General features: G+C 38.9%; 2 protein-coding genes and 1 long non-coding RNA gene across 4 annotated transcripts in view; all 3 read right to left on the bottom strand.

The window, feature by feature from the left end:
• Positions 1 to 938: 938 nt before the first annotated feature.
• Positions 939 to 2,382, bottom strand: LOC121732124. The gene is made up of 2 exons (XR_006036326.1): positions 2,275 to 2,382; positions 939 to 971 (listed from the first exon to the last, which is right to left on the bottom strand). It is a non-coding gene; the product is annotated as an uncharacterized LOC121732124 (long non-coding RNA).
• Positions 2,383 to 2,572: 190 nt separating this feature from the next.
• On the bottom strand, positions 2,573 to 6,179 carry LOC121731838 (secretory phospholipase A2 receptor-like). Its single transcript, XM_042121502.1, has 5 exons — positions 6,113 to 6,179; positions 5,492 to 5,794; positions 4,920 to 5,063; positions 3,810 to 4,067; positions 2,573 to 3,100 (listed from the first exon to the last, which is right to left on the bottom strand). The coding sequence occupies exons 1-5, from the start codon at positions 6,177 to 6,179 to the stop codon at positions 2,940 to 2,942; spliced, it is 933 nt and encodes a 310-aa protein (XP_041977436.1). The 3' UTR covers positions 2,573 to 2,939.
• A 3,016-nt stretch (positions 6,180 to 9,195) lies between these two features.
• Positions 9,196 to 25,643, bottom strand: part of LOC121731839 (integrin alpha-PS4-like) — a 44,517-nt gene continuing 28,069 nt past the window's right edge. For both annotated transcript variants that reach the window (XM_042121504.1, XM_042121503.1), the window contains exons 7-25: positions 25,087 to 25,191; positions 24,279 to 24,362; positions 23,987 to 24,069; positions 23,485 to 23,694; positions 22,757 to 22,853; positions 21,938 to 22,120; positions 21,345 to 21,439; positions 20,170 to 20,254; positions 19,671 to 19,786; positions 18,428 to 18,627; positions 17,490 to 17,694; positions 16,209 to 16,369; positions 14,887 to 14,968; positions 13,460 to 13,549; positions 12,619 to 12,796; positions 11,679 to 11,769; positions 10,876 to 10,987; positions 10,509 to 10,580; positions 9,196 to 9,317 (exon numbers count right to left, since the gene is read on the bottom strand). In XM_042121504.1, the coding sequence (XP_041977438.1) occupies positions 9,216 to 9,317; positions 10,509 to 10,580; positions 10,876 to 10,987; positions 11,679 to 11,769; positions 12,619 to 12,796; positions 13,460 to 13,549; positions 14,887 to 14,968; positions 16,209 to 16,369; positions 17,490 to 17,694; positions 18,428 to 18,627; positions 19,671 to 19,786; positions 20,170 to 20,254; positions 21,345 to 21,439; positions 21,938 to 22,120; positions 22,757 to 22,853; positions 23,485 to 23,694; positions 23,987 to 24,069; positions 24,279 to 24,362; positions 25,087 to 25,191 (2,351 nt within the window). In that variant the 3' untranslated portion in view covers positions 9,196 to 9,215. The remainder of the gene's footprint in view (positions 9,318 to 10,508; positions 10,581 to 10,875; positions 10,988 to 11,678; positions 11,770 to 12,618; positions 12,797 to 13,459; positions 13,550 to 14,886; positions 14,969 to 16,208; positions 16,370 to 17,489; positions 17,695 to 18,427; positions 18,628 to 19,670; positions 19,787 to 20,169; positions 20,255 to 21,344; positions 21,440 to 21,937; positions 22,121 to 22,756; positions 22,854 to 23,484; positions 23,695 to 23,986; positions 24,070 to 24,278; positions 24,363 to 25,086; positions 25,192 to 25,643) is intronic.

The raw sequence follows: 25,643 nt of genomic DNA, 5'->3' as shown, positions 1-25,643 counted from the left end.
TAACATGTCTATAGCATAGGAAACTGTGTGCGTGTCAGACGTAGCCTTAACGGTAGTTCAAAGCTATATAAAAGTTAAAAAAAAAACTGTAAATAAGTAGAGTAATTCTAGTATGGGATATAGGCCGTTTGTAAGTCCGCACGTAGGCGCCTGGTCGTGTACTGTTGGGAATAGTTTTAGTCCCGATAGTTTTAGACACTTGTAAATATTTTTATGCTGACTGTACTAGTTTTAGTCCGAGTGTGACCAGACCTTAACCTGGGTAACAGCTAAAGTAGTTTTGATACTCAATTGTATTCAGCTATCTCACTCGTTTATGTAGGTTTTATTTTAGGTATAAAAGACACCAATACCCAATAGTACACAACACAGGCTAATATTGTACAAAAAATCCCGCTTAATATTTCATACAAGTTTAGAAATCTTGCGTTGCAGTCTTAGTTTAATTTTGGGTAAATATGGTTATGACTAGTTAAAAAAATGTGTAATACTTATTTTATTGTGTTCAAAATACGTAATTCTTTCGTTTGGTTACAGAAAAAAAGGTTAGTTTTTTTTCTGATCCAAAGACTTGTATGGAATATGAGCCGGGCTCGACAGACCCCACCTTGCCTTAACTCAGAAAACTGTCACTGTGATCCGTTAGGCGTAATTATTGGATGTCCCTTGTCGCTCGACGTGATACAACTTGTAAAATAGTTCAACCGTATGAGTACTACAACAAGAATCATACTAAAGAAGCACAGTAAGGCTCCCTGCGCCAATTGGGATTAAATTGATCGTGGATTGAATAACATGTTCTTTCTCGTCTCGTATTTATGAAGGAGAAGGCTTGATTTTTAACAAACGATTACTTATAATCCAGACTGGTGCAGTGGGCTTTCTTGTAGTATTCATATCGAAATAGACAAGAATCAATATTTAGAATTTTCATAACATGTAAATAAACGACAACGTCCCAAAAATTAATGCTTTTTTGTAAATGTTGAGTATCCAGACTTTCAGAGATCTCGTATTGTTCGTAAGACTTAGCACACTAGTATAAGTTCCCTTACTTTCTCTAAGTGTAAGACGAGTCAACTTAGAATAAGCACACTCGAATTCGGAGGCACATAACGGAGTCCATGTAAATACTTAATGTAAAGACCTTAGTTTAATTTTGTGTCCTAATAAAAAATATTATTTGAAAAACAAAAAAATGTAAGGGTACTGCAACAATATGTAAAAAATGCTTATATAATACCTACAATAGCTAGAAACTTGATCGTCTAATTTTAGATGTAATATTTTGCTTTCTCTTGCGTTAGTATTATTGCGTCGATATCGGTACGATATTGGATGATGAAAACGCTGTCATAATAAAACTGGAAAGTTTCATGTTTACCGATGTTATTGTACTGCCTGTAACATGTTGCGGTATCCGTGTTAATTTTACTTTACCATTGTACATAGTAGGCGGCACTGATAGCGTTTCTAAGTTTTTCATTTAGATTTAACGAAATGGCTGTATTATCGTAACCCACTTACGACTTATCACTTACCCCACACGATGGAACTGCACAGTTCGGCCGCAGAACAGATAATGTAGACCACGATATATTGTAAACGCAGTTAAACTGTATTGTGTATGTTACACAGCTTAAGTAATATACAGTAGAGACCTAATACTAAAACTTAAGACCGAAATCAGGTGCACGCACACATACGCGTAATTTTAGATAGATTAAGAGAGCAGAAATGCGCTAATGGCGCTTAAACCTTGTCTGTGTGTTTTCAAAAACACCACACACTCAACTTTTGATATCTACTGAGGCTAAACTGTACAGTTCCATCGTCTATCGGGGCTTAGTTTGCTTTGCGACTGTCATAGTACGGCCGCGTGAACGCTCGGTGTAAATATATTTGATACGTGTTCGCGGCGTCACTTGCATTTTACCTTGCGGACTGCCAAATGTAATGTTATATTGAACGCCGCACGGATAGTACAACTTAAGAACAGTCCAGGTAATAGAAGAAGTCTATACTCATTATTTTAGAAATATAATTTATAAAATTCTATTAGAAATATGTATTGTTTAATAGCAGCTAAAGTCCACTTACTGTGCACTTTAGCTGCTAGTCGATAGTCGACAGACTATGGTCAAAATATCTAAAGACCTGATTAGATTACGTCATACCACGTCGACGATGATGAAAATCAGGCACAGACTAAAGGCATTTCGACCAGTCTACATGTTTTAATTTTTTTCCTAAATCGAAAACTACATTGATAACTTTTTGTCCCTTTTTCGCCAGTCTGGCTTATTTATCTAATGGCTAATCTATTGTTAAAAGAAACAAAGAAGGGCAGGAATCCACGATTACTGTAACCTACATTGGTACAAATTGGCTTCAGTGTTATACTGATTATAATACAATATTTTTCACTAATTTTGTGTCAATTTTGTGTACATAATGTATTGTAATGGACGTGTCAGTTGTAGTATCCGTGCGGCAGGTAGCGTAGCGGAGGCATAGTGGCTAAGAACTCAGCCAGTCATTGTAAGAATAAACGGCATAATTAAATATGTGTTTTATTTCCAGATATCCTTTAAACGCAGCCTTTTTCACAAAAGCTGTACTGCGATGAAATTTTGAGAAACAATAGCGTCAATTCCTTTGCCTGATCTCGATTAGCGCAGTGGTTCTATTGAATCTTCATTTTCACAAAACACATTCCTCGCAACGCAGCTTCCACTTTTTTCCACCAGGAAACGCAGCCATAATTGGCTTAATAATAGCCGTAATCTTCGTCACAACCCAAATTACGCAGATCCGACATAATATGCCTATCAATACATTTCTGTGATAGTTGATTTAGCTTACATGATACAATCTTATAAAAATAATCTTCTGGAATGGCTAACTCCGCAAATACATTATACAGATAGGGCGGGCTTCTAAAGCTCCTTTTCACATACGAAGCCCAGAGTCTTGGTGCAGTCCTCGTCGTTAAATTTTCCGTCAAAAGTGAGTATGGTCCCGCAGTACTGGTTGCCGTCACTGTTGTTGGGCTCGCCTGTACACCACGTGTTAAACCCTGCTTCCGGTAAGGTTTGGTCTGAAAAAAAAAGTCAGAAACATAAGGATTATAGCAGACGAACGGAACATGCCAATGGCAGATACAACTGCAGCTGTCGACGCGTGCCGTCAACAATTGCCGTTCGTCTGTAAGGAGCCTTTTTTTTTTTTTGCGCCGAGAAAATGCTTTTAAGCATCTTGCGGGGGATGGCGGTCCTATCCGCAAGTATGTGGGTCTCTGCTGCGTCCGAAAGATGCGGTGGACGCAGCCCCTACCCACTAAAAACTCGGCGGTACTCCTCTATGCGCCTTGGGCGGGCCGCGGTATCGCGTGAGCCTACACCACGACTCCGCCGGCGAGCGCCTGCTGCTGCGCAGGCTCTTCTCTGAAGAGAAAAAAAATAGTGGTCTATAAATAAATCGGATCGCTTAGGGCTTAGCACACCAATGCCGTGAACTGTAGAAAAGCGAATAACGGAACGTGCAGAACCTCAAGATGGCAGTTCATGTGAAGTAAATAATAATTAAGAACACGTTTATGATTTGAGACGCCTTTAGCAGTATTGCCTTTGTATACCTAAGATAGTTTTTATTATTCGTAGACCTAAGAGAACTTTCACGTTATCTAGTTAGCTATTCCGCCAACTGTCTATAATAAATAAATTTCATCGATATTATGTATAGATGTATATTATGTATCACTTAGTGCATTATATCTCGAGATCTTTGATGTGAGTATCAAGTCTTACTCAGTATTGTCCTGAAGTCTGGAGTCCCGCCTTCCTTTGGTTTCTGAGCTCGTACTCCGACAAAGTAGAACCAGGGCACTTCGCTGCCTACAGCCCTCGCGACCTTCGTCAGGTTCCTGACAACCTGCTGCTCGGCTACGGAGTTGACTACCACCAAATGCCCTCCCTCAGCCTGGCAGTAGCTGTACGCTTCGTTCCACGAGGCAGCGTACTTGGGTACTTTGTAGCAACTTTTCTGGGCGTCAAAGTATCGGTAGCCTGAACACACAAAATAAAGTTAACCTATACATTTCTCGGTAACACCCTTACTTTTCCTACCTTTACTCTTCCTTTCTTTAAACAAAATTTTACGTCTAGGCAGGCCTGTCCCACTCGCGCGTTTAGGTATCGAACTATAAGTACCCCTTTAAAGGGGCAGATCACAAGGGACTCACAAGCGAGCGGTGACGCGCGCGCAAGATTTTTTTGTCGCATATATCTACGTACTGATTTAACCGCTGTGACAGAATCATTATTAATCTGATAAATATGAACAATTGAAAAAAGTCAAAGAAATATTTCAATAAAGTAATTTAAGACTTTAAAATACAAAAAAAAATACACAAACAGCAAATAAACCAATTTGTTACAAACAAACCGCATACTACACATAAATAAACACAAGTTACTATGTTTAAGTTGTAAAAAAATCCTGACCAGCTCCTACACTATAATCGAATATAAAACTATTATAAAATATACGTTGTGTTACTAAAATTTGATTATTACTATAAAAAAGTTTGCTATTTGTAGCTATAGTAATTAAAAGAAGATTATTTTATTTTCTAAAAGGTGACAATCTTGATTTCGTCAGAAATGGTACCTCTTACGCGATAGAAAGAGAGCGCACATGTAGGCAAATATAATTGTAGGCACCTAGCACTGCGCGGTCGGAATTTGGACTTTATAGTATCGCAGCAAGAGTTGTTATTTTTTTAAACGGGTTTCACGAGTTGGACTTCTGTTGGTACTACTAATATATATTCTGTGGTCTAGGTGAGTTAATGCGTGAAGGAGTAGCTGGTTGCTACTCTTTCTCCTGTTCAATTTCAGAACCTATTACTACGATACCTTTAACGTAGATCTTGCAGTATGGGTCATATTGGACGTCGCTAGCGTCAGTCTTGCAGACAAACGGATGGCGGGTGATGCAGTGAGCAGTCCTCACCTCTCCGTCCCTCGTCAGCACATTACACTTGGTGCCACTCATAATGCCTGAAACGTAAAGCGTGTGCTGTAGATAAGAAAGAGTTGTAGACATATAAAGAATAATTTATTAATAGCTTCATTATAAGGCTACGTTCCACCGGCTGCTTTGCGAGGAATACGTCAGTCAAATAAAGCGATTCTAACGCTTCTCAAATGCAATTGCACCCTGAAGGCCCATTCACAACAGTACAGATGATTATTATTGTTAATTGTCAAAATATCGTGCTTTTCCGAATTCCGAATGCATGGAATCAGTAGAAAATACATTAATTGACGCACACGTTAGCTTTCTTCCGAACGGAAGGAATTCTGCAAGTACGTTTCAAGCGCAATTACAGGTACTGGCGTATTCGCCCGTGAAAAAAACGAACGTGTGCGCTGGTCTCACGGAATTCTGAATGGAAATTCTTATTTTCCTATAGCGATCAACTCACGTCCTTGAGATACCAATGTCAATAGCGGTTCAACACTATCATAATCACTATAGTCTTCGTCTTCGTCAGGATGTTCTTTCCCATCGGTGGCGATCCAGGCTTTGCCGTCCAGGTCGGGGTAAACCTTCAGCATGCCGTGGGCTACATCCAGGTCTCTTGGTGACGTCACCACCATGAGTTTGGAGCCCTCTGCCTCGCAGACGTCCGAGGCTCGGGCGTTCGACGCGCTCTCTATGTGGAACTTGTAGTAGGCGTTAGTATGCTTGCTGTATGTGTAATCCGACCGAAACTGCGCGCCTGCGCCTGTATGTGAGGTATATAATTAAAATATTTATAGGATAAGGCCCTTATGGCCTTATCAGTTTTTTTTGGTTTGCATATGACTATCCCACTGCTGGGCAAAGGCCTCCGGCTCATCGCGCCATCTTTTCCTAAGCCGGCCACGGTTGCGTCTTTCACTTATCAGATACGCTTGAAATATCGTTCGAAAGTGGAGACAGCAGACTTGTAACATAAAAAAGGTCACTTTATCGGATACGTTTGAAAGAGGAAGACAGCTTTGTACAACGTGACCAAATTCTACTTTCTGATAGGCGAATAAAAAATGGTAAAAGTACTTACCAATAAAAAGGGTCAAACAAATTAAAATAATGTCCACGCAATCTAGACATATTTTCTTGAACAACATTTTAAACCAATTTGTAGCTTTGCTCTGATTCGTGTCCATCGTACGAGTTGTTTTATATATCCGAGCATTCGATAAGAAGAGTTCAAAGAATGTTTTATTAATGTACTAACTGCAACCCGCGACTCTTCGCGTATGAATCACTCCACAATAATATTTGTGTTTATCACGACTCACTAGCATGGCCGGATTTATATTTTTTAAGAGAGTCACCAGGTCTTTCTCTCCAAATCCTCGAATTTGGAGAGAAAGACCTGGTGACTCTCTTGAAGACTTTATTCACTAAGTCCAGGTCACACAAGCACACGCTAGGTCACAACACTTAGCACTAAGTCCAAACACTAATCACTAGGTCCAATCACTAAGCACTATCACTGTCCTAGGTCGTAGCCAAGTCGCAGGTTTCACTGGTTCACTCACTATTGATCACTTGTTGTCACTCCGAAATCGCCTCGAAGATCGCTCAGATCGAACTAAACTACCGGGCCGTCTACCTGCGGCTTTTTATATGGCGAGACGAATTCCAGAAAGTTCCCGATTCACGTAAACAAGTAAACAACCGTGGGAACTTTCTAGGAGGCTCGAGCATGTACCACAATAAAAGTAAACAACTAAACGCGTTAACACGTAAACAAAATAAACCGGTAAACACGTAAACAAAAATGTTGGACTTTTCTAGAAGGTTCGAGTATGATTTATGTTGCCTATGCTCCCTCGGTAAGTTTCGCTGGTTTGTCGCTAGATGGCACCACGTGTCCGTATACCATGTACCGTAACAATATCTCTATAAGTAATTATAGTATAATATTATACAGATTTATACGTGGGAGAGCCATGCTTCGGCACGAATGGGCCGGCTCGACCGGATAAATACCACGTTCTCACAGAAAACCGGCGTGAAACAGCGCTTGCGCTGTGTTTCGCCGAGTGAGTAAGTTTACCGGAGGCCCAATCCCCTACTCTATTTTCCCTTTCCTACCCTCCCCTATTCCCTTCCTTTCCCTACCCTCCCCTATTACCCTATTCCCTCTTAAAAGGCCGGCAACGCACATGCAGCTCTTCTGATGCTGCGAGTGTCCATGGGCGACGGAAGTTGCTTTCCATCAGGTGACCCGTTTGCTCGTTTGCCCCCTTATTTCATAAAAAAAATATATTATAAAAATTGTTTTATTTCTGAATAAATTTGAATCAAATATTTTCAGAATGTTGAACTACATGTTGCCTACCACCGGTTCGGGAACTAACCCGGCGAGAAGAACCGGCGTAAGAAACTCGCACGGGGCCACTTTTTAGTAAAAAAGTGGAAAATTTGTCTTTTAAAAAAATAAAATTTACAATGTAAATAACTTAATCTATACAATATGAATACACAATTGTAAGTCACATATAATAAATGTAGAAGCAGCCTTGCAAGCAGCCATCCTACTCCCAAGATGTGCTATCGTTTAGGAAATCTTTGACCGTATAGTAGGCTTTGGCACACAATCGTTCTTTAATAATTTTTTTAAATTTATTAATTGATAGATTTTGAACGTTTTCCGGGATTTTATTGTAAAGGCGTATACATTGACCTTTAAAAGATTTACTTATTTTGCTAAGTCTGATCACTGGTATTTCCAGCTTGTGCCTATTTCTAGTGTTTCTACCGTGACTATCACTTTTAGTTTTAAATTTAGTTAAATTCTTTCTAACATACAATACATTATCCAAAATGTATTGAGAAGCAACAGTTAGAATACCAATTTCTTTAAACTTTTCTCTCAGAGATTCAAAAGCTGACATTTTATAAATTGAGCGTATAGCTCGCTTCTGCAGCACAAAAATTGTATTGATGTCGGCAGCGTTTCCCCATAAAAGGATACCATAAGACATTCTACTGTGAAAATAACTAAAATAAACTAGTCTTGCCGTGTCTTCATCAGAAATTTCCCTAATTTTTCTGACTGCATATGCTGCAGAACTGAGCTTACCTGCAAGATTAGCAATATGAGGACCCCACTGTAATTTACTATCTAATGTAATGCCTAAGAATATAGTGGAGTCCACCAAATTCATTTTCTCATCATTTAATAGTAAATTGGTTTGAACTTGCCTAACATTGGGCAAAGTAAATTTTAAACATTTGGTTTTCTTAGAGTTTAAAAGTAAGTTATTAACATTAAACCAATGTACTATTTTTGAGAGAGCACTATTTACCTCGTCGTAATTTGACTGCCGTCGCTTCACTTTAAAAATAAGTGAAGTGTCATCAGCAAAAAGTACTATCTCATTATCCTTAACTAGATAAGGTAAGTCATTAATGTAGATGAGAAAAAGAAATGGTCCTAAAATGGATCCCTGTGGTACACCTAATTCTATTTTGGTCCCATTGGATCTTTTACTATTAACTTCAACCCTTTGAGTCCTATTTTTGAGGTAAGAAGTCAAAAGGCTGAGTGCTGAGTCCCTTATGCCATAGTGGTGCAATTTTTTGACTAAAGTAGCATGCTCGACACAGTCAAATGCCTTAGAGAGGTCACAAAAAATACCTAAGGCATCCTGTGACTCCTCCCAAGCTTCAAATATGCTACAAAGAAGACCTATACCAGCATCCGTTGTGGAACGACCCTTAGTAAAACCGTATTGGTTATTGTGTAATAAATTAATATATTTTTATTAATGTCATAAAGCTGAAGAGTTTGATTGTTTGTTTGGGCTAATCTCAGAAAACACGCGACTTCAAAATTATTTTTATGTTGGATAGTTCATTCATCGAGGAAGGCTTTAGACTACATAAAATGACGCTGCCACCAATAGGAGCAAAGAATCAGAAGAAAATGTGAAAGTCTTCTTTGTAATAATAGGTATTTAGTATTTACCTACATAAGTGTTGTGATGAAGTTACAGGCAGGCAACTTCATCACAACACTTGATGAACATGAACACATGATTAATTTTCTCGCGGTGCTACAGTCTTAGAGGAATAAAAGCAATTTGAATCGAATACCGAAGAATTTTAATGTAAAAGTAAACTTAATAATTGATCTTAATTCTTAATGTTTATTCTGCGGTTTGTTCTTGTTCTTTCTGCTGCTGCTCCTCGGAAGAGACCAGGTTAGCAGAATCTCCTGTCGCGCTTCGAGATCTATGCCTGGTCCTAACCTGAAAAGTAATAATTAAAATAAATATAAAGTAGCCAGTACACAATGGCCCACAATGGCCCAGTGCAGGCCACGCCATTGCGCGTCACGTCTGGAATTTGTCCGCCATCATACACCATTACCCCCTCTACACAATGGCAATGGGTTGTAGTGGGCCAGCATGGACCATTGTGAAGAGGCACCCAAGTTTTTACCCAAATTAACTGACATAAACTAAAGGGAACGTGCAAGAGCATGTGGCAGCACATGTTTAGTAAATTATAAAACATAGTTTCAGGTTAGCGACATCAGTTAGAACCTTTGTTGCGCATACTACCTATACGTAGTTTGTTAAAAATGCCGTCTATTTTTGTTTTATTCATTGTGATGAATAAAACAAAAATAGATGGCATAGCGGCAAAAATAACAAATTCGCGGTTACTTTCCCATTGCAGCACTCTGCAATGGGAAAGTAACCGCAAATTTGTTACTATAAGCGTTTTAGTAGTGGGTTTTTAGTAGGTTTTATCTCTTTAGGTTGTTTATATATTAATTTTTAATTTTTACTCCAAAAAAACCAGTGCTCTTGCTTGCCCCTGTCAGTCTGGCCCCAGAGAATACCCAAAAACTAGTAAACAAACAGACACTCATCTTGTACTGTAAACTGACACGTACTTATTGCCAGGTCCGGAAATAGGCCGTTATAGGCCGCGGCCTACGGGGTCGACAGATTTAAATTTAAAGAAATAAAGTGCCTTACACTCATAATAAAAATATAAATTCGGCACTGTTTATCGCTGCGTAGGTTAGACAGAAACATTACGACTACGTCAGAGTGGATATAAAAGAAAAAAAATTGAAATCACTGAAGCACAGAATTGATAAAATGTATATTTCTATAGTGGCTTAATTAGGTAAATTGCCAGTTACGAGTATTATTAATGATGATCTTCTCAATTTCCCAAAAGAAATGCTCGAGTAAAATCATCATTCTAAATTTTTTTGCATTATAATTTATAACGAAATAGATGACGCCCACAACTCAATTGCGCCAAAATTTGTAATATCTAACGGGAACCGTACATTTTACCAAGATTAAAAGTATACTATGTCCTTTCTCGGGATTCAAAGTACTTACACCAATTTTCAAAAAAATCGATAGACAGACCGACAGACACACTTTCGCATTAATTATTATATTGATATGGATCACCATGGACTGTCTGTAGACAGATCTCCGTAGTCGCTGCAGCCGAGCCTTTTTCTGCCGCCGCAAGAATCCACACTGAAAAAAAAAGTGAAAATATAAAAATTCTACAATTCAGGGACGCGATTCTCGAACTTCGAATGTCGTTTTGCTTAAAATACAACTCGCAACAGAACAGAGCCTCTAGCCAAGACGTTTTCTCTATCACTTCTTTATAGAATCGCCTATAAAAATGTATGGAATTGACATTACACGAGTCGAACGTCAACGTCATATTATCGAACGCTTATGACGTCAATTCCACGCATTTTGATCGGCGATTCTATAACGAAGCGATGAAAGGAACGCCTTGTCTAAAGGACCAATTCCTCACCTTGTACAGGGCATACGCAATAAGCAACAGCAGGAGCAGGCCCACGATCACCGACAATATGATTATCCACAGAGCCACTGTCGCATACTTCAGTTGGAACGTCGTAGTCACCCTGGTAAATAAATATTTTTGATTAGCCCCTCAGCTGTCGATGCAAAAAAATGCAATATGGCGCATCTGTTGACGTCAACGTGGGTGGCGTTGGCAACCCACGATGACGTCCATCATGATGATTATGATTAAAATGGCAATATCTTAAAAATTATTTTATCGCGCGTGAACACGTGTACATTTTTCCGTGACAAAAAGCATCCAACACTCAAACCCGGACCGAAAAATGTCCTGGACAAACGACACTTTGGGCGTTTGTGCACTACACGGAATTTTACCATCCGGCGCGGCGCGGCATCTCGATTTCCTACCTTATTTATATGGCAAACGTGAAAGTTATGAACGCCGGACGGTAAAATTCCGTGTAGTGTACAAACGCCCTTTTTGTCCCGGAAAATTTTACGGTATATCCATACCTAATTTCAGCAAATCGGCTCAGCGATTTGCTGAGCAGACAGACAGACATACACTATTTGATACACACCGGTTTACCAAATCTCTAAATATGTATTGGAATCATAGAGGAAAATAATATTATTTCATGGCACGTCTGTGATCCCACTAAGATTTCTTTAGAAAAATGGCAATTTGAACGAAAATTTTCGCCATACCTGGTCTATACCCATCAAAAGCGGTATAGACAATAAGCGGTAGCAGATTCGATTTTAAGAGGATTTTCTATATAATATTACCTTTGGATAACGTCTGGTACTATATCACCTTTTAGTAGCAACTGTAGACTTGTTGTTAGCGTCCGAGTTTCATTCGTCTTCTTCACCAATCCTGAAATGTAAATATTGATAGTGCAATATAAGATGACGCAAAGCTCGCAAGAGATAGTGTACTAGCCATGAAGCTAATTTTAGTTTCGTGGTACTAGCACATACAGTAGGTAAACAATCCGACCAAAATACGACATGCTATACATTATACAAGTCATATCTTGTTTTTAAATGAGTGTAGGCCACTTTATTACCGCGGCCCCCTACAACATCTGCGCGTTCATAGGACGCTGATGCCCTGATGCCCCTAGGCCGCGGCCTATATGACCTATTTATAAATCCAGAATTGGTCATATCAGAATATTTACAGAAACGTTGCCAAACAAAACTCTTTGTCTGCAGTTGCTGGTGCTCCTCTAGCGTTAACACTGCAGTAATATAACTTGCTAGATGATGCCCGCAATTCCGCTGCATCAAAATTCGTATATCGCGGGGAACCGTACATTTTTCCGGGATAAAAAGTATCCTATGTCCTTTCCCGGGACTCAAAGTACCTCCATACCTTTCAGCGAAATCGGTTCATTGGGCGTGAAGATGTAACAGACAGACAGACGGACAGACAGACTTGAAGAAGTAACAGACAGACACACTTTCGTATCCATACTTCCATACTAATATTATAAATGAGAAAGTGTGTCTGTCTGTCTGTTACCTCTTCGCGCTCTAACCGCTGAACCGATTTTGCTGAAATTTGGCATGGAGATAGTTTGAGTCCCGGGAAAGGGCATAGGATAGTTTTTATCCCGGAAAAATGTACGGTTCCCACGTGATAAACGAGTTTTGGCGCAACGGAGTTGCGGGCGTCATCTAGTTTATAATATTGGTATCGATTAAGGTACTGTCTGCTTACCCAACAAATGAGGTGCAACTTTGATGTTAACGTACACCGAGGTCGATTGCCCTCTGAACACGTTACCTATGTCGCACACCACAGACCCTGACTCCTCTGACTTCTCTGACCCCATCAACCCTTCTGTCCTCCAGGTCGCATCGTCTATAGGCCAGTTCCTACTTGTACCGTCGCTTTGCTGAAAAACGTAAAATTGAGAGATTAATGATTTTTATTATAATTAGGTCGCGTTTCCACCAGAGACGGGTTGCGAGGAATGTGTTTTTGAGAACCAATAGAATCGCTTCATTGACGTGAGCTTGCCATGACATCTCTCAACGCGCCGACGCGATGCTATTGGATCTTAAAAACACATTCCTCGCAAACACATCTCTGGTGGAAATGTAGCCTTAGGCTCGGCTGAATCGGTAATGCGTTTAAGAGCTTGATTACACACACCGAGACAGTGCTGTCGATCAGTCAAAGCCGAGAGCACTGTCTCGCCATTCTAAGGCTGCGTTTCCACCAGAGATGTGTTGCGAAGAGTGTGTTTTTGAGATCCTATAGAATCACTACGCTGAGCGAGGTCACGTCAATGAAGCGATTCTATTGGTTCTCAAAAACACACAATTCCTCTCAACACATCTCTGGTGGAAACGCAGCCTTATCGGTAGGTGTAACAAGACCCTTATCTCGGTCTATCGATTTTTTGCTTTATTAATGCAAGCGGCCCTTTAAAGCCTCCTCTCCACGTGGAGTTTTAATGGTTGCTTGTTAGTAATCATGGCAAATATTACGAATGTAATTAATTGTCGTCCATCATAGGCCAACGTGAAATCAAAGACCACAAAAAGGTACTTACGAAGAATATTTGGTACGTCGCGTATTTCACCTTTGGTAGAGTTACTTTACATTCGACCCCAACCCAATTCGTTCTACCGTTATTTTGGATCTGTAAATTAAAGTTTTTCAGTTAAAAAATAGTTATAGTACGGGAGCCCTAGAACAATTTTTTTATTACTATCAAGCAAATTTACTAAAAAGTCCAACAACATTTTTATCTGCGAATAATTTGAAAGTGGTAGCTATAGATAGAAAGGATTTCGTTTGACTTGATGGTCCTAAAATATGGATTGTTCTATTTGTAGGACAATATTACTCTTAAATAATTTAACTATTGACCTATCAATATATTATTAAAAATCAGCTTGTTAGGGTTCCGTTTTAGGGTTCAGTAGTCCACCCAAGTTTTGTTGATTACAGAACCCTATAACGAAACCCTAACGAGCTGATTTTTTGTATATTGATAGACCAATAGTCATTTAATTTAAGAGTAACATTGTCCTACAAATAAAACAGTCCATATTTTAGGACCATCAATTCAAAGTATGAAATCCTTTCTATCTCTGTTAGCTACCACTTTCGAGATTTTTCGCAAATAAAAATGTTGTTCGCCTTATCAAAATGAAGCTACTCACAAAAATTTGCTTGATAGTAATAAAAAAAAAATCTAGGGCTCCCCTACTACGACGACTACGACGCTCGGGCCCTTGCCCATACAAAAGTGACAATTTTTTTTCGTCTTTCAGCGCTGCTACTTTCACAGTGAAGTCTCTACAAGGAACACGTACACACCCTAAAGTATTATCACTTATTTTTGTTACACCCTGTATATATATTTTTATGAAATAAGGGGGCAAACGAGCAAACGGGTCACCTGATGGAAAGCAACTTCCGTCGCCCATGGACACTCGCAGCATCAGAAGAGCTGCAAGTGCGTTGCCGTCCTTTTAAGAGGGAATAGGGTAATAGGGGAGGGTAGGGAAGGGAAGGGAAGGGAATAGTTGAGGGTAGGGAAGGGAATAGGGTAGGGGTTAGGGGATTGGGCCTCCGGTAAACTCACTCACTCGGCGAAACACAGCGCAAGTGCTGTTTCACGCCGGTTTTCTGTGAGAACGTGGTATTTATCCGGTCGAGCCGGCCCATTCGTGCCGAAGCATGGCTCTCCCACGTATTAATATATCATTTAGTATCAACGTCAAAATTATTATTATGAGTCTCAAACTATATATACAATTTCTACATGTTACGTCTGTCTAATGTTCATTTTTACCACATATTTTTACAAAAAGTTAAAGATGAATTAAATTTCATATTCTCTCATTCTTCATAGGTATTGATGAAAGATAAGGCATGGTATTGACTATTCGTAGTGATTATATTCTCTTTGTTGACTATTGACAAACGTTGATGCTTAACCCTGGTAGGCGGAAGTGGACCAAAACATACCTTATAAACGTGACTGACACTTCTATTTCCGTCCAAGTTTTCACCACTGGTAAAATTTACCGTGGAATCCGGCGATGAGTTCCTAAAAAAAATTCAAAATTTCCTTTAATTCTCGTTTCGCTATAGATATGTCATATGACTATGTTTACATAGTAACTATAATATTTTATTGCATATTGCTTTTTAACTTGTAAGTAGGTACTAGGTCGTAATAATTAACGTTTAATTTTTTTTACAAAATTTTTATTCCTTCCGAAGTCACGAGGATCATTTTATCAAAATGTAAGCCGGTTTTATTAAACCGGCGTGGCGGTTTTATTGATTTTTTATTTAAAAAGTCAGTACCAAAAAGGTACATACTATAAAGGAGGTTGATTAACCAAGGTATGCCAAACTCAATCGACAGATCACGACTAACATTGAATTACTCGGCCAAAATATGGTGTAGGTCCGACATCTGTCTATGCATCAATTTCCTCGATGGTACCATCGAAGAATTTGATTCCTAGAGGCAGTTGACGGACCTGTGTCAATTCACGGATTGACGAATTATGTCAATTCAATGGAATGACGGATTATGTCAATTCAATGTAAGTCGTGATCTGTCGGCTTGGTTTGACATAACTTGACCAAACTACGTAGGTAAATTGATGTATAGGCAGATGGCCTATGCATAAATTTCCTCCATGTTACATTCAAACATACATATTACATACACAGTACACAGTAATTGGATTTTTCAAGCGCTCTAAGATCATTTTACCATCAGCCAACCAAAGTTAATCTTTGGTTAAATAAAACCAAAGATAAAACCAAGAAGCGACGCGCGACGCCTTGAAAATTTGGCTGTAGCGATATCGATTTTTCTCAGCAATGACTAAATCTAAGAAATTAAAGTTCATTATCAGTATTCATCATGTCTTTGTCTTTGAATTACCCATAGTATAACACGATTGGTCAACTTTTATAACACAGAATGATCAATCAAAAAGACATCTGTAAAAAAGGGATTCTAATTTTGCCAACAGAGGAGAGTGATTTAAGCTTCCAAAATTTGTTCAAGCATACACTTTAATTTGCCCATAGCTTATATGAAATATATTTATGGTTTTTAAATTACGCGACAAAAACCATTTTGTCGCTTACGCCCTTTCCATTTCTTGCTGTTTCATTTCTTGTTTTCTATGAGAGGCCGGGCCGGCCTCTCATAGAAAACAAGCAATCTAAAACATATCCAATACGGTTTTTTACTTTAACGCGGCGTCACCTTATCTGTAAATGTTGGTGACTTACCTTAACTGTAAATCGGGATTAATACTTACCCTGTTATATTGAACATCTGATCTCGCTGTAGAGATATCTTCAAGGAGTTATTCTGCCTCTGGTTCGGCTGATCGCAGAGATTCAACACGTCGTATCGAACCTCCAACACCTCTTCCGAGCTGGTCAACCCACTTGTCTCCAAGGTCACGTTCTCAATTTTCTGTTAAAATACTCATGAATATAAGAAGAGTTTACTGTAGAGACAATGAGTCTGCTGGAACACTGATCTGAACCAGAATCACTAAGACTTGGCTAAGAAAATCTATAGAAAAAGTTTAGTACCACTGGCCTTGAAAAAGGTCAATGGCCGATTGCCTCTGTCATCCGCGGCCCGTTATTAACAATAATAATATCAAAACATTTAACTTTCCCTAAATAAGAGGAAAATTGAATAAAGGTGCAGCGATGTGCAAGTATATCACATGATAAATTCTTTAAATACTTGCACAAGTTAGATAACATTTTAAACTTTCGCGTTGCATTATAATTAAAACTTTTTAATCGGGACTTAACGCGACTTATTCACATACAATTCGAGGGTAGTCGTAGAACAGACCGCCCGGTGCAAACGAAGACGTCGCGCTCCTGCAGTCCCCTCGTGACCACGGCCGTTGCAACACGGCCGAAACGTCGAGAAAAAGTATGTATTCGTAGTAGCATTACTACTTGAATAAGTCGCGTTAAGTCCCGATTAAAAAGTTTTAATTGCACAAGTTAAATGGGCTACGGCGTGTAACTAATTGTATTCGTTGGGCCAACGAATATAAGTAATATGTTACTGCGGACTGCAATATTCACGCTGCAGAGTAGAAGACAGCACCAGCATAGACAGTAAACAAGAAGTTTTGTCGACTTTTGACAACGTTTCTTTCAATATTCTGATAGGACGGTTGCAACATGTCAGATTTTTGGTCGGACGTCTGATGGCAATTTTTAACCGACTTCCAAAAAGGAGGAGGTTATATGGTTCGGCTGTGAATATTTTTGACAGCAGATTTTCATAAAATATCCTTGATCATAGGATGCATTTTTATATTTGCATATTTAACACACAGAATTAGCCGCTATAAGAAAAAAACAGGATCAAAATGTTTTATTCCAACTACCCCGGTATTGCTAGAGTCAATTTATTTACGGTACTCACTTTTTGCCATCAGATTCTGGTAGACCTATAATAACTGTATGTGTTAGTAGCGCACGCCCTCTGATTCGACCTAAGCATAATATTCCCCATTAAGGATCAATACGAGCTAAAATACGCCATTATCCAAAGTGTTTACCCAGTTTGTGTCGTTGCGTAGGGCAAGTCTGGGCGTGCAGATGATACGAGTCCCGGACTCTCTGAAGGAGCAAGACCCTGGCTTCAGGATGCTGGCTCCGAAGACCTCCACCTCGATACATGGAGAGTATGCGGTGTCCCCCTTGTTGGAAACGACCATGGAAAACGATTCGGACTCCGAAGATCCGATAAGATACTGGTTATCTCTGTAATACAAAAAAAATTGTTACTCAGATGGCTCAGACGTGGACTTCGTAACCCTCCTAATATAAACCTTCCCTGAGAGACCTTTAGTGACAACCTTAGGTACAAAAAATCCGGATATAAATTTAATTGGATATAACTTTTGATACTATCACACAGATATTAGAATGTGATTTTTAATAATATTGATAAAGGATTACTCACGCTATCGTTTCATGCTTAAAACTTTTGCTAATTCGTTCTAATCGCAAAATTAAAAATGAAAAAATAAAATTAATAAATAAATTAATATCTCTCTACTTGATCACAGTAGGTTAATCAAACTTGGAGAAAAAGTAAAGTATTAAGTGCTTATTCAATTGGTATAAACCATGGTATAAACAAAATTAATGTTACTTGATTAGTTTTTTTTAATAAATTTTTTATTTGAATTTATGACCCGGAAAAATGCCAACTTTGACAATCTTTAAAAAAAACTACAAAGAATATCTCGGAGTTTTACTCTAATGTTTATATATCTGCTATCAATTACTATAGTATTTAGAAATAAAAACGCGGTGAAACGAAATTGAGGTTTTTATCACACTGTGGATTGTGATTATCATCCTTGATATATTATTATGATCAGTTGCTTACTCTTCTTGCCGAAAGATGTACCTATATAAAGAAGACTAAAAACAAAAATTCACAGCTTGATAATATTAACGAACGACGATGATTTAAGGAGTCACTTACCTCATAGTTGTTTTAATACTGACACTCAACACTGGGTGACAGTTGCCCCCACCGCAATCGCTGATAGAGAACTGACCAGACTTGTACAGCACACTGTCGTTTCTGATGAGGACTCTTGTGGGGTCAAAAGTTGCGAGAGACCTAGGGTCCTCATTCAAGACGATGTCTTTGACTTCGAACATTAATATTTGATGTGCCGTCTGAAAATACGATCATGTTATTTATCAAAGAAAAAGATTATTTTTATTAACAGAACTAAGATATTATGTAATATGTAAAACGTGCCAAATCTAGCAGGCTTTAAGCGAAAACTGCTTTAACGGTCCAGCCCCCGTAGACAAGTGGCAAAACGCTAACGCGAACGCTAACGCTAGCGCTACAAAATGTATGGATTTGACATTAGTATTCGCTAGCGAAGCGATGACTTATGTCAAATCGCATACATTTTGTAGCGCTAGCGTTATCGTTAGCGTTACCACTTGTCTACAGGCCCTGGGGCCGTACCACAAAACCAGACTCAAACAATCGTTCGAAAATGCCGCGTCCGACTCTAAAAAACGTGAAATGACGTTGTTAGAGTAAGAGTTCATTCAGAACGCAACGCGACGCGTAGATGCATTTCTAAATTTGTATGGATTTGACAGATTTCAATTGCGTCAGACGTCTTGCGAATCTGTCAAATCCATACTAATTTAGAAATGCATCTACGCGTCGCGTTGCGGTCTGAATCAACCCTTAGAGACGGCATTCTCGTCTGATTTTTTTTTTATGAAATAAGGGGGCAAACGAGCAAACGGGTCACCTGATGGAAAGCAACTTCCGTCGCCCATGGACACTCGCAGCATCAGAAGAGCTGCAAGTGCGTTGCCGGCCTTTTAAGAGGGAATAGGGTAATAGGGGAGGGTAGGGAAGGGAAGGGAAGGGAAAAGTTGAGGGTAGGGAAGGGAATAGGGTAGGGGTTAGGGGATTGGGCCTCCGGTAAACTCACTCACTCGGCGAAACACAGCGCAAGCGCTGTTTCACGCCGGTTTTCTGTGAGAACGTGGTATTTATCCGGTCGAGCCGGCCCATTCGTGCCGAAGCATGGCTCTCCCACGTATATTGTTTGAGTCTCAAAATTGTTTCGTAGTATGCCTACAGTTTTGAAAAATTGTTGGTGTGTGTAAAAATAGTTAAACCCACGTTGCTTATTCAGATGATAATCTTATCATTGAAAGTAATGATCAATAATTTTTATACTTACTTCGACTAAAGGAACCGAGTACTGTTTACATGATTTTGGTAATGCCCTGCCCAGAGTGACAGACTCGTCAACATTTTTGACAATATCATTCCCTGCTTGGACGCGATATCTTATATCTGTAAAAACAACTGACATATTGATATTTACCACCTCTATCTGTCTGTATTAAGTTGCGGATAGACTATCCGGCACTTATCAGGAAGTGGAGAAATAGGACCTTACTGTATTGATTTGGGATTCATCTTTTATATAAAATTCTCGTGTCACAATGTTAGTTACCGTACTTTTCTGAAACGGCTTTAAGTTCCCACGATAACAATGCATTTTACCGCGAAATAAAGTGTCTTATGCGTAGCATGCCTTGACTGGGCCCCGTGTAAAAATTTTTAGAGGAGAAAGGGTGAAGATATTCTCATAAAAGAAAAAAATACATAAAATAGGCCCCCTAGCCTGTTAATATATTAAGTATAAACGTTTTTAACTAAGTGATTACACTTACCTCCTTTTACAATCTTCGGCTTTTCCGGATAAGTAAATTCTAAGCAGGTTTCAAACGTAACAGTCACTTCATTTCCTTTTCGTGTCTGGAAATATTAAATATAATAACGGCGTTAATTTTTAAAGACAAATATGGTGTCGTTAAACATTTGACACTTCTACTAATTAAAAGATCTACGGGCTGTACACACTATACAGGCTGTTCAGTGTTCACATGTCTATCCCTATCAGTCAAACCACATAATATATTATTGGTATTTTTACAATAACAAAACACTGCCTGTATAAAACGAAAAAAAAAAACAAATGCATTTTAATAATTATTCCCCGAGACGGTCAAACGGTTTGATTCAAACAAGTAAATTTTGGTTTGACCATTTTGATCGCTTATAGAGCTAGTTTGAACGGTTTATCAAACATTTACGTGTTTGAAGCTCGTTTGATGAAATTTCATATTTTTGTTTGTTTGACGCGCCGTTTGATCGTGTTCCTAAGTGTTTGAACAAACTCGGCGTAGTTTAGTAGTGGATTTTGAAGTTTGAGAGCTTTGTCTACATCACACACGTCTAATTATAGCGGCGTACCAAACCAAATGCGCAATGCCGTTTGACAACCGTTTAAATCGACATCAAACACGTAAGGTTTGAATGAAACCGTTTGATTGTCTCGGGGGCCCTTTAGGGTCTGATTACGCCTACCAATAAGAGTGGCATGGCGAGACAGTGCTCTTGTCCTTTTACATTGGCCGAGACTCCACTCGGTACCTACTGGTAGGTGTATTCACTATTCAGGCCCTTACATTCACCAACTCATGTCGGCAAAGGTTAAAAGATCTACTTTCAAATATTAGGGTTTAAGATAGTTCGAGCTTTTACATTAACATGATATACATAGTGTACAGCCACATTTTAATATACAGAGTGTCATAAAACTAAGTGATAAAAGTAACAGCGCTGAAAGAGCATTTTTTTCACTTTTGTATAACCCACCACCCCATACAAAAGTGTAAAAAATTGCGCGCTTACACATACAGATCACAAGAAAAAATTTGGTCTTTCAGCGCTGCTACTTTCACAATGTATTCTCTACATGGAACACATTACACACCCTAAAGTATTATCATTTAGTTTTGTTACATCCTGTATAGCCTCTTAAATAATAATAATATTCTCTTACCGTATTTAACAGTTTGACATCAATGTCTATTTTCACAGACGCAAAACTCCTGTACACAACGACTGTATTGCTTTCGGGTGCCCCTATAGCCAATTCTGAAAAAAAAAAAAAATATTTTATACAATAAATACCTTAGATAATGAAATATAAGAATTTAAATCTTGCTTCTGATGATAAGCATGAGTAAGCAAAGATTGGGATACTCGATATATGTATATCCAGTCCAAGAAAATCTAATGTATTCGATGTATTATATATTGGAACTAACACTGATTGGATATTATTAATTTGGTCGCTTTAAGTATTTGTGTACTAACCCACAAATATTTTTTTTATTGAAACATAAATCCAGTCTTGTTCTAAATGATCTAAATTACATATGACTGCATTCGTAACTCAATACATAAATTTATGTGGGATCATACACAAATGCTTAACAGCGTCCATTTATAACTTGATGTTGCTCGTATTTTTATTCCCCCGAATATCTTTGTTTACGACTGTACAGGATAAAAACTATCCTTACCAAAAAATATCAAAATCGCCTCAGCAGACTTCACAATAATTAAAACATTTCCTTTTTAATTGGTTACCATTACATCCGTTGTCGTCAAAATCCCCGAGTCTGGCTAGACTGAAGCCGAAGTAGAGAAGTGACTCCGGTTTGAGGACTTGTGCAGGCTTGTTGTCGCTGTTGACGTCAGCAAGCACGGCCCCCGAGTAGATATACACTGTGCCCCGCTGCTCGTAGTCGTAGGGGGCCGCGACCGCCACTTCTGGAAACACAACGTGCGAGCAGAGACCATATATTTTCCTTTGTCTATGGTGCGGGGTAATTCAAAATACTCGCGGCGAGGGAAGTGATGTGGCAGATTGAACAAGCTCTCAGCGGAGTCACGAAGCTCATTTTCCTAAGCGCTGCTGCTGAATACAAGATAGTCAAAAATATACACATCACACCACACCACGCCGTGTCTAGTCAGAACTAGACACGGCGGGTTCGCCTTCTACTTGCATAGATTCAAGTTGAGAGAGGATCCGTCGTGCCCGTGTCAGCCAAGAGTTGAGGAGACGGTTTCTCAGTCAAGCGACTAATTTTTGCTAGCAATAATATGATATTGAGCAAAAATTGGCCACATCGGTGACGGGTGAGAATCTGCCAGATATAATAATAAATCTGCGCAAAAGGCTGCGCCAAGCGTTGATTAGCTTTACGCGGTAAATGTCCGATCCGATTTGTTGAGTATACGGTGCTTGTGAAGAAAGGTCTTCCGACCATGCGAGGTGGCTCGGTCAGACTTCGGCCAACGTGATTGGTTTCAGCTACCATACATTTACCGACGCTTTAAGAAATCTTCGATAGCGCGATGCAGGACTGTGGGGCTAGTGGTACTGCCACATGGTCAACGTACCATCTTTCCCATCGCCGTCCAGATCTCCGAGGCTGATAATGGTGTTGCCGAAATAACCACCGTTGAAGGAGCCCTGAATCTTCTTCACAAACACCATCTTGAACAGAACGTCAAAAATTTGATGAAATACTCCGTAACTGAGATATTTAATTATGATTTAGGGCTCCCACACGTAACTGCGAATTCGGATCGCATCGCAAATATCTGCGACAAAATTCATAATAAAAATGACATTACGATGCGATGCGAATTTGCAGGTTTGCGTGGGATCCCTAAATTTCAGTGTAATGGAGAATTTGACAGATAGTGTGTGGAGATTATGTCAAAATTTTAATTTCATTTTAAGTTATTAATGTTCGTAACTGAGTGCGGCAGTAGGTGCTTGGTCGTTCCATTCACTAGTTTTGACAGCTAAGTTAGATGTTTAAGGGGTTTGTCCTAATGCTACTCAGGGCCTATTTCACCACTTTCTGATAAAGTGCCTAATAGGCTATTCACAACCTTTTTGACAGATTCTCCTTACTTGATCTGTCTGAAGTTAATTGGTGGATAACCTTATCAGGAAGAGGTGAAACCGGCCCTTAGTGTCATGGCGCTTGCGATGCATTATGTCAAATTTCATACATTTTCGATATCTAACTTCGCTAAACTAAAAATTTCAATATGAACAAGCACTTTACAGTTTTGACTGTCAACTACCTATATACTGTTTATAAAATCAGACTAACTTTCGTATCATCCAACGGGTCCTTTCCATACAGGGACACCGCGCCAACGTCGTACGTACTAATATCAGTGCGGCTCAGAGGAGCACCCACAAGCAATTGATGGTAGCCCGAGCCAAGATCCACTTTGCAGAGTGCAGCACCGAACAGTGTCCCCACGTGGTCGTCCGACACCACGTGCAATATGTCGAACCACGAGTTGTAGAAGATTATCTGTAATGTAACTTTGAATTGATGTCGATGTCATTTATCAAATTGTTGCCAAATTTGTTACAAAATATTTTAGAACTGGATGACGCCCGCAACTCCGTTGTGCCGAAATCCGTTTATCGCGCGGAACCCTACATTTTCCCGGGATAAAAAGTATCCTATATCCATTCCAGGGACTCAAAGTATCTCCATGCCAAGTTTCAGCATAATCGGTTCAGCGGTTAGGGCGTCAAGAGGTGACATCTAGTGTATAAAATAGGCGACATCTAGTGTATAAAATAAATGTGAATATTACTTTTCCGTATCCTAAAGTTCCATAAGTGGAGCTGACTGCGCACTTTATTTTCTTTGAAAATCTCCCGCAAGCAATACTGTAACCTAAAAAGAATAGTACAGGTAGGTTAAAAACAAGCTTTTTGTTTATTCTAAAGTAGATTTACATACAAACATACATTCCATCTGTATGTAATATAGTAGTCTCTTAAAAAATACACATACTAAACTATTTGCTAAAGTTAACAATACAGTAGGTAAATAATTAATATAGTTTATACTGAGCGACATTTCAAATTAAATAAATTTTTCACCTAAATTCTGCATAGCCTTCTGTTCCGTCTGTCTGCTTATATAATCTGGTGCTCCATCCAAGCTATTATATTTTATGACGTGACCTGAAAAGAGCATTAACAAAATCAGTTCACCGGTTAGGGTGTGAAGACAATAAGGTTGGGTTGCAACAACTAACTTTAACTATAAGTTATAACTGTAACTTTAACTACAATGCAAAATGTCAAATCTCTGGTTAAAGTCTGGTAAAAATGGACGCCATCAAGACGCCATATTTAACCATAACCCTAGAGCTCGACATGGTTTTAAATGCACGTGGCGAAAAAAAGGAACTAACGCTGTCATCAAACAAAAACGCCATTTTTGACAGTTCTCCTTTACCAGCAGAGCCCCCGCCCACGTTCTTATAAAGCCTTGTCGGACCAGCAACGTCTTCTGTCAAATTCTGTGGTCAAGTTAAGGTTAATGTTAAATTAGCCTTAACTATAACCATAACTTTAACTTTAACCACGCCTCTGGTGCAACCCAACTTTACTAATTTATCAAGGCGAGCACAGCGAGCCCTATTATATCCCACAACCTGAGTATTTTTGTGGTATACTTTACGGAAAAACTATCAAGCCTTTTGATTTGTGCTTTAACATAGTAATTTTTTTTTATATTATACAGTAATGTGTTATCATCGGTCAGTCAAAGTTGGGTTTAAACTATTAAAATATTAAAAAAATTGCCTTTAAGATTATTACCACGCAGAAAAACGACGCGAGCCCTCACAAAGCTCGGCTTTTAGCTAGTAACAATATTAGTATGGATCTGTTAGGTTACTACCTTTGCCCCCTGGGCCGCCCACCAGCAGTACCAGCAGTCGATTATTTTCCGTCGTCTCCAGACTCCAGCCGAATATGACGTTGTAGTTTGTGTGGCTGTAGATTCCTGGAAAATATATAATTTCCTTAGCGGGTTGGTCACACAGAGCCAAAAATGAACTGAATAATAAAAAAAAAATTAGCACCGTTTGTTTAGTTGTAGTTTATTATTATTATGTCATCTACTTAATTGATAAACTTATTAAGGGCCTGTTTCACACCTTCCTGATAAAGTGCCGGATAAATCAATCAGATAATGGAAAATCTGTCAGAAAATTACTTTTTTGACAGATTTTCCATAATTTATCTGTTAAGCTAAGTGGTGGATAGCCTATCCGGCACATATCAGGAAGTGGTGAAACAGGCCCTAAGTATTTTAGCAATACACTCCTTCTGTTTCCATCAAAGTATATTTTCTTAATTAACTATTATAAGTAAGTACCTAATCGTTTTAAGAGTTTTAAATGTAATTTTAAAAATATATTATATTTTTTTAAAATGAAAGAAAAAGGTTTCGAT

Source organism: Aricia agestis, chromosome 11, assembly GCF_905147365.1.
Source record: "Aricia agestis chromosome 11, ilAriAges1.1, whole genome shotgun sequence".
NCBI classification, from domain to species: Eukaryota; Metazoa; Arthropoda; class Insecta; order Lepidoptera; family Lycaenidae; genus Aricia; species Aricia agestis.
This window is presented reverse-complemented; position numbering and strand designations above follow the sequence as displayed.

What these genes read in the sequence shown, in the direction of transcription:
- LOC121731838 (XM_042121502.1), bottom strand. Translation starts at nt 6,179, where the DNA reads ATGTTGTTCAAGAAAATATGTCTAGATTGCGTGGACATTATTTTAATT. An exon ending in CTGCAAGATCTACGTTAAAG is followed by an intron (nt 4,068 to 4,919) that starts GTATCGTAGTAA and finishes TTGTGTGTTCAG; the next exon opens with GCTACCGATACTTTGACGCC. An exon ending in AGACTTCAGGACAATACTGA is followed by an intron (nt 3,101 to 3,809) that starts GTAAGACTTGAT and finishes TTTTTTTTTCAG; the next exon opens with ACCAAACCTTACCGGAAGCA.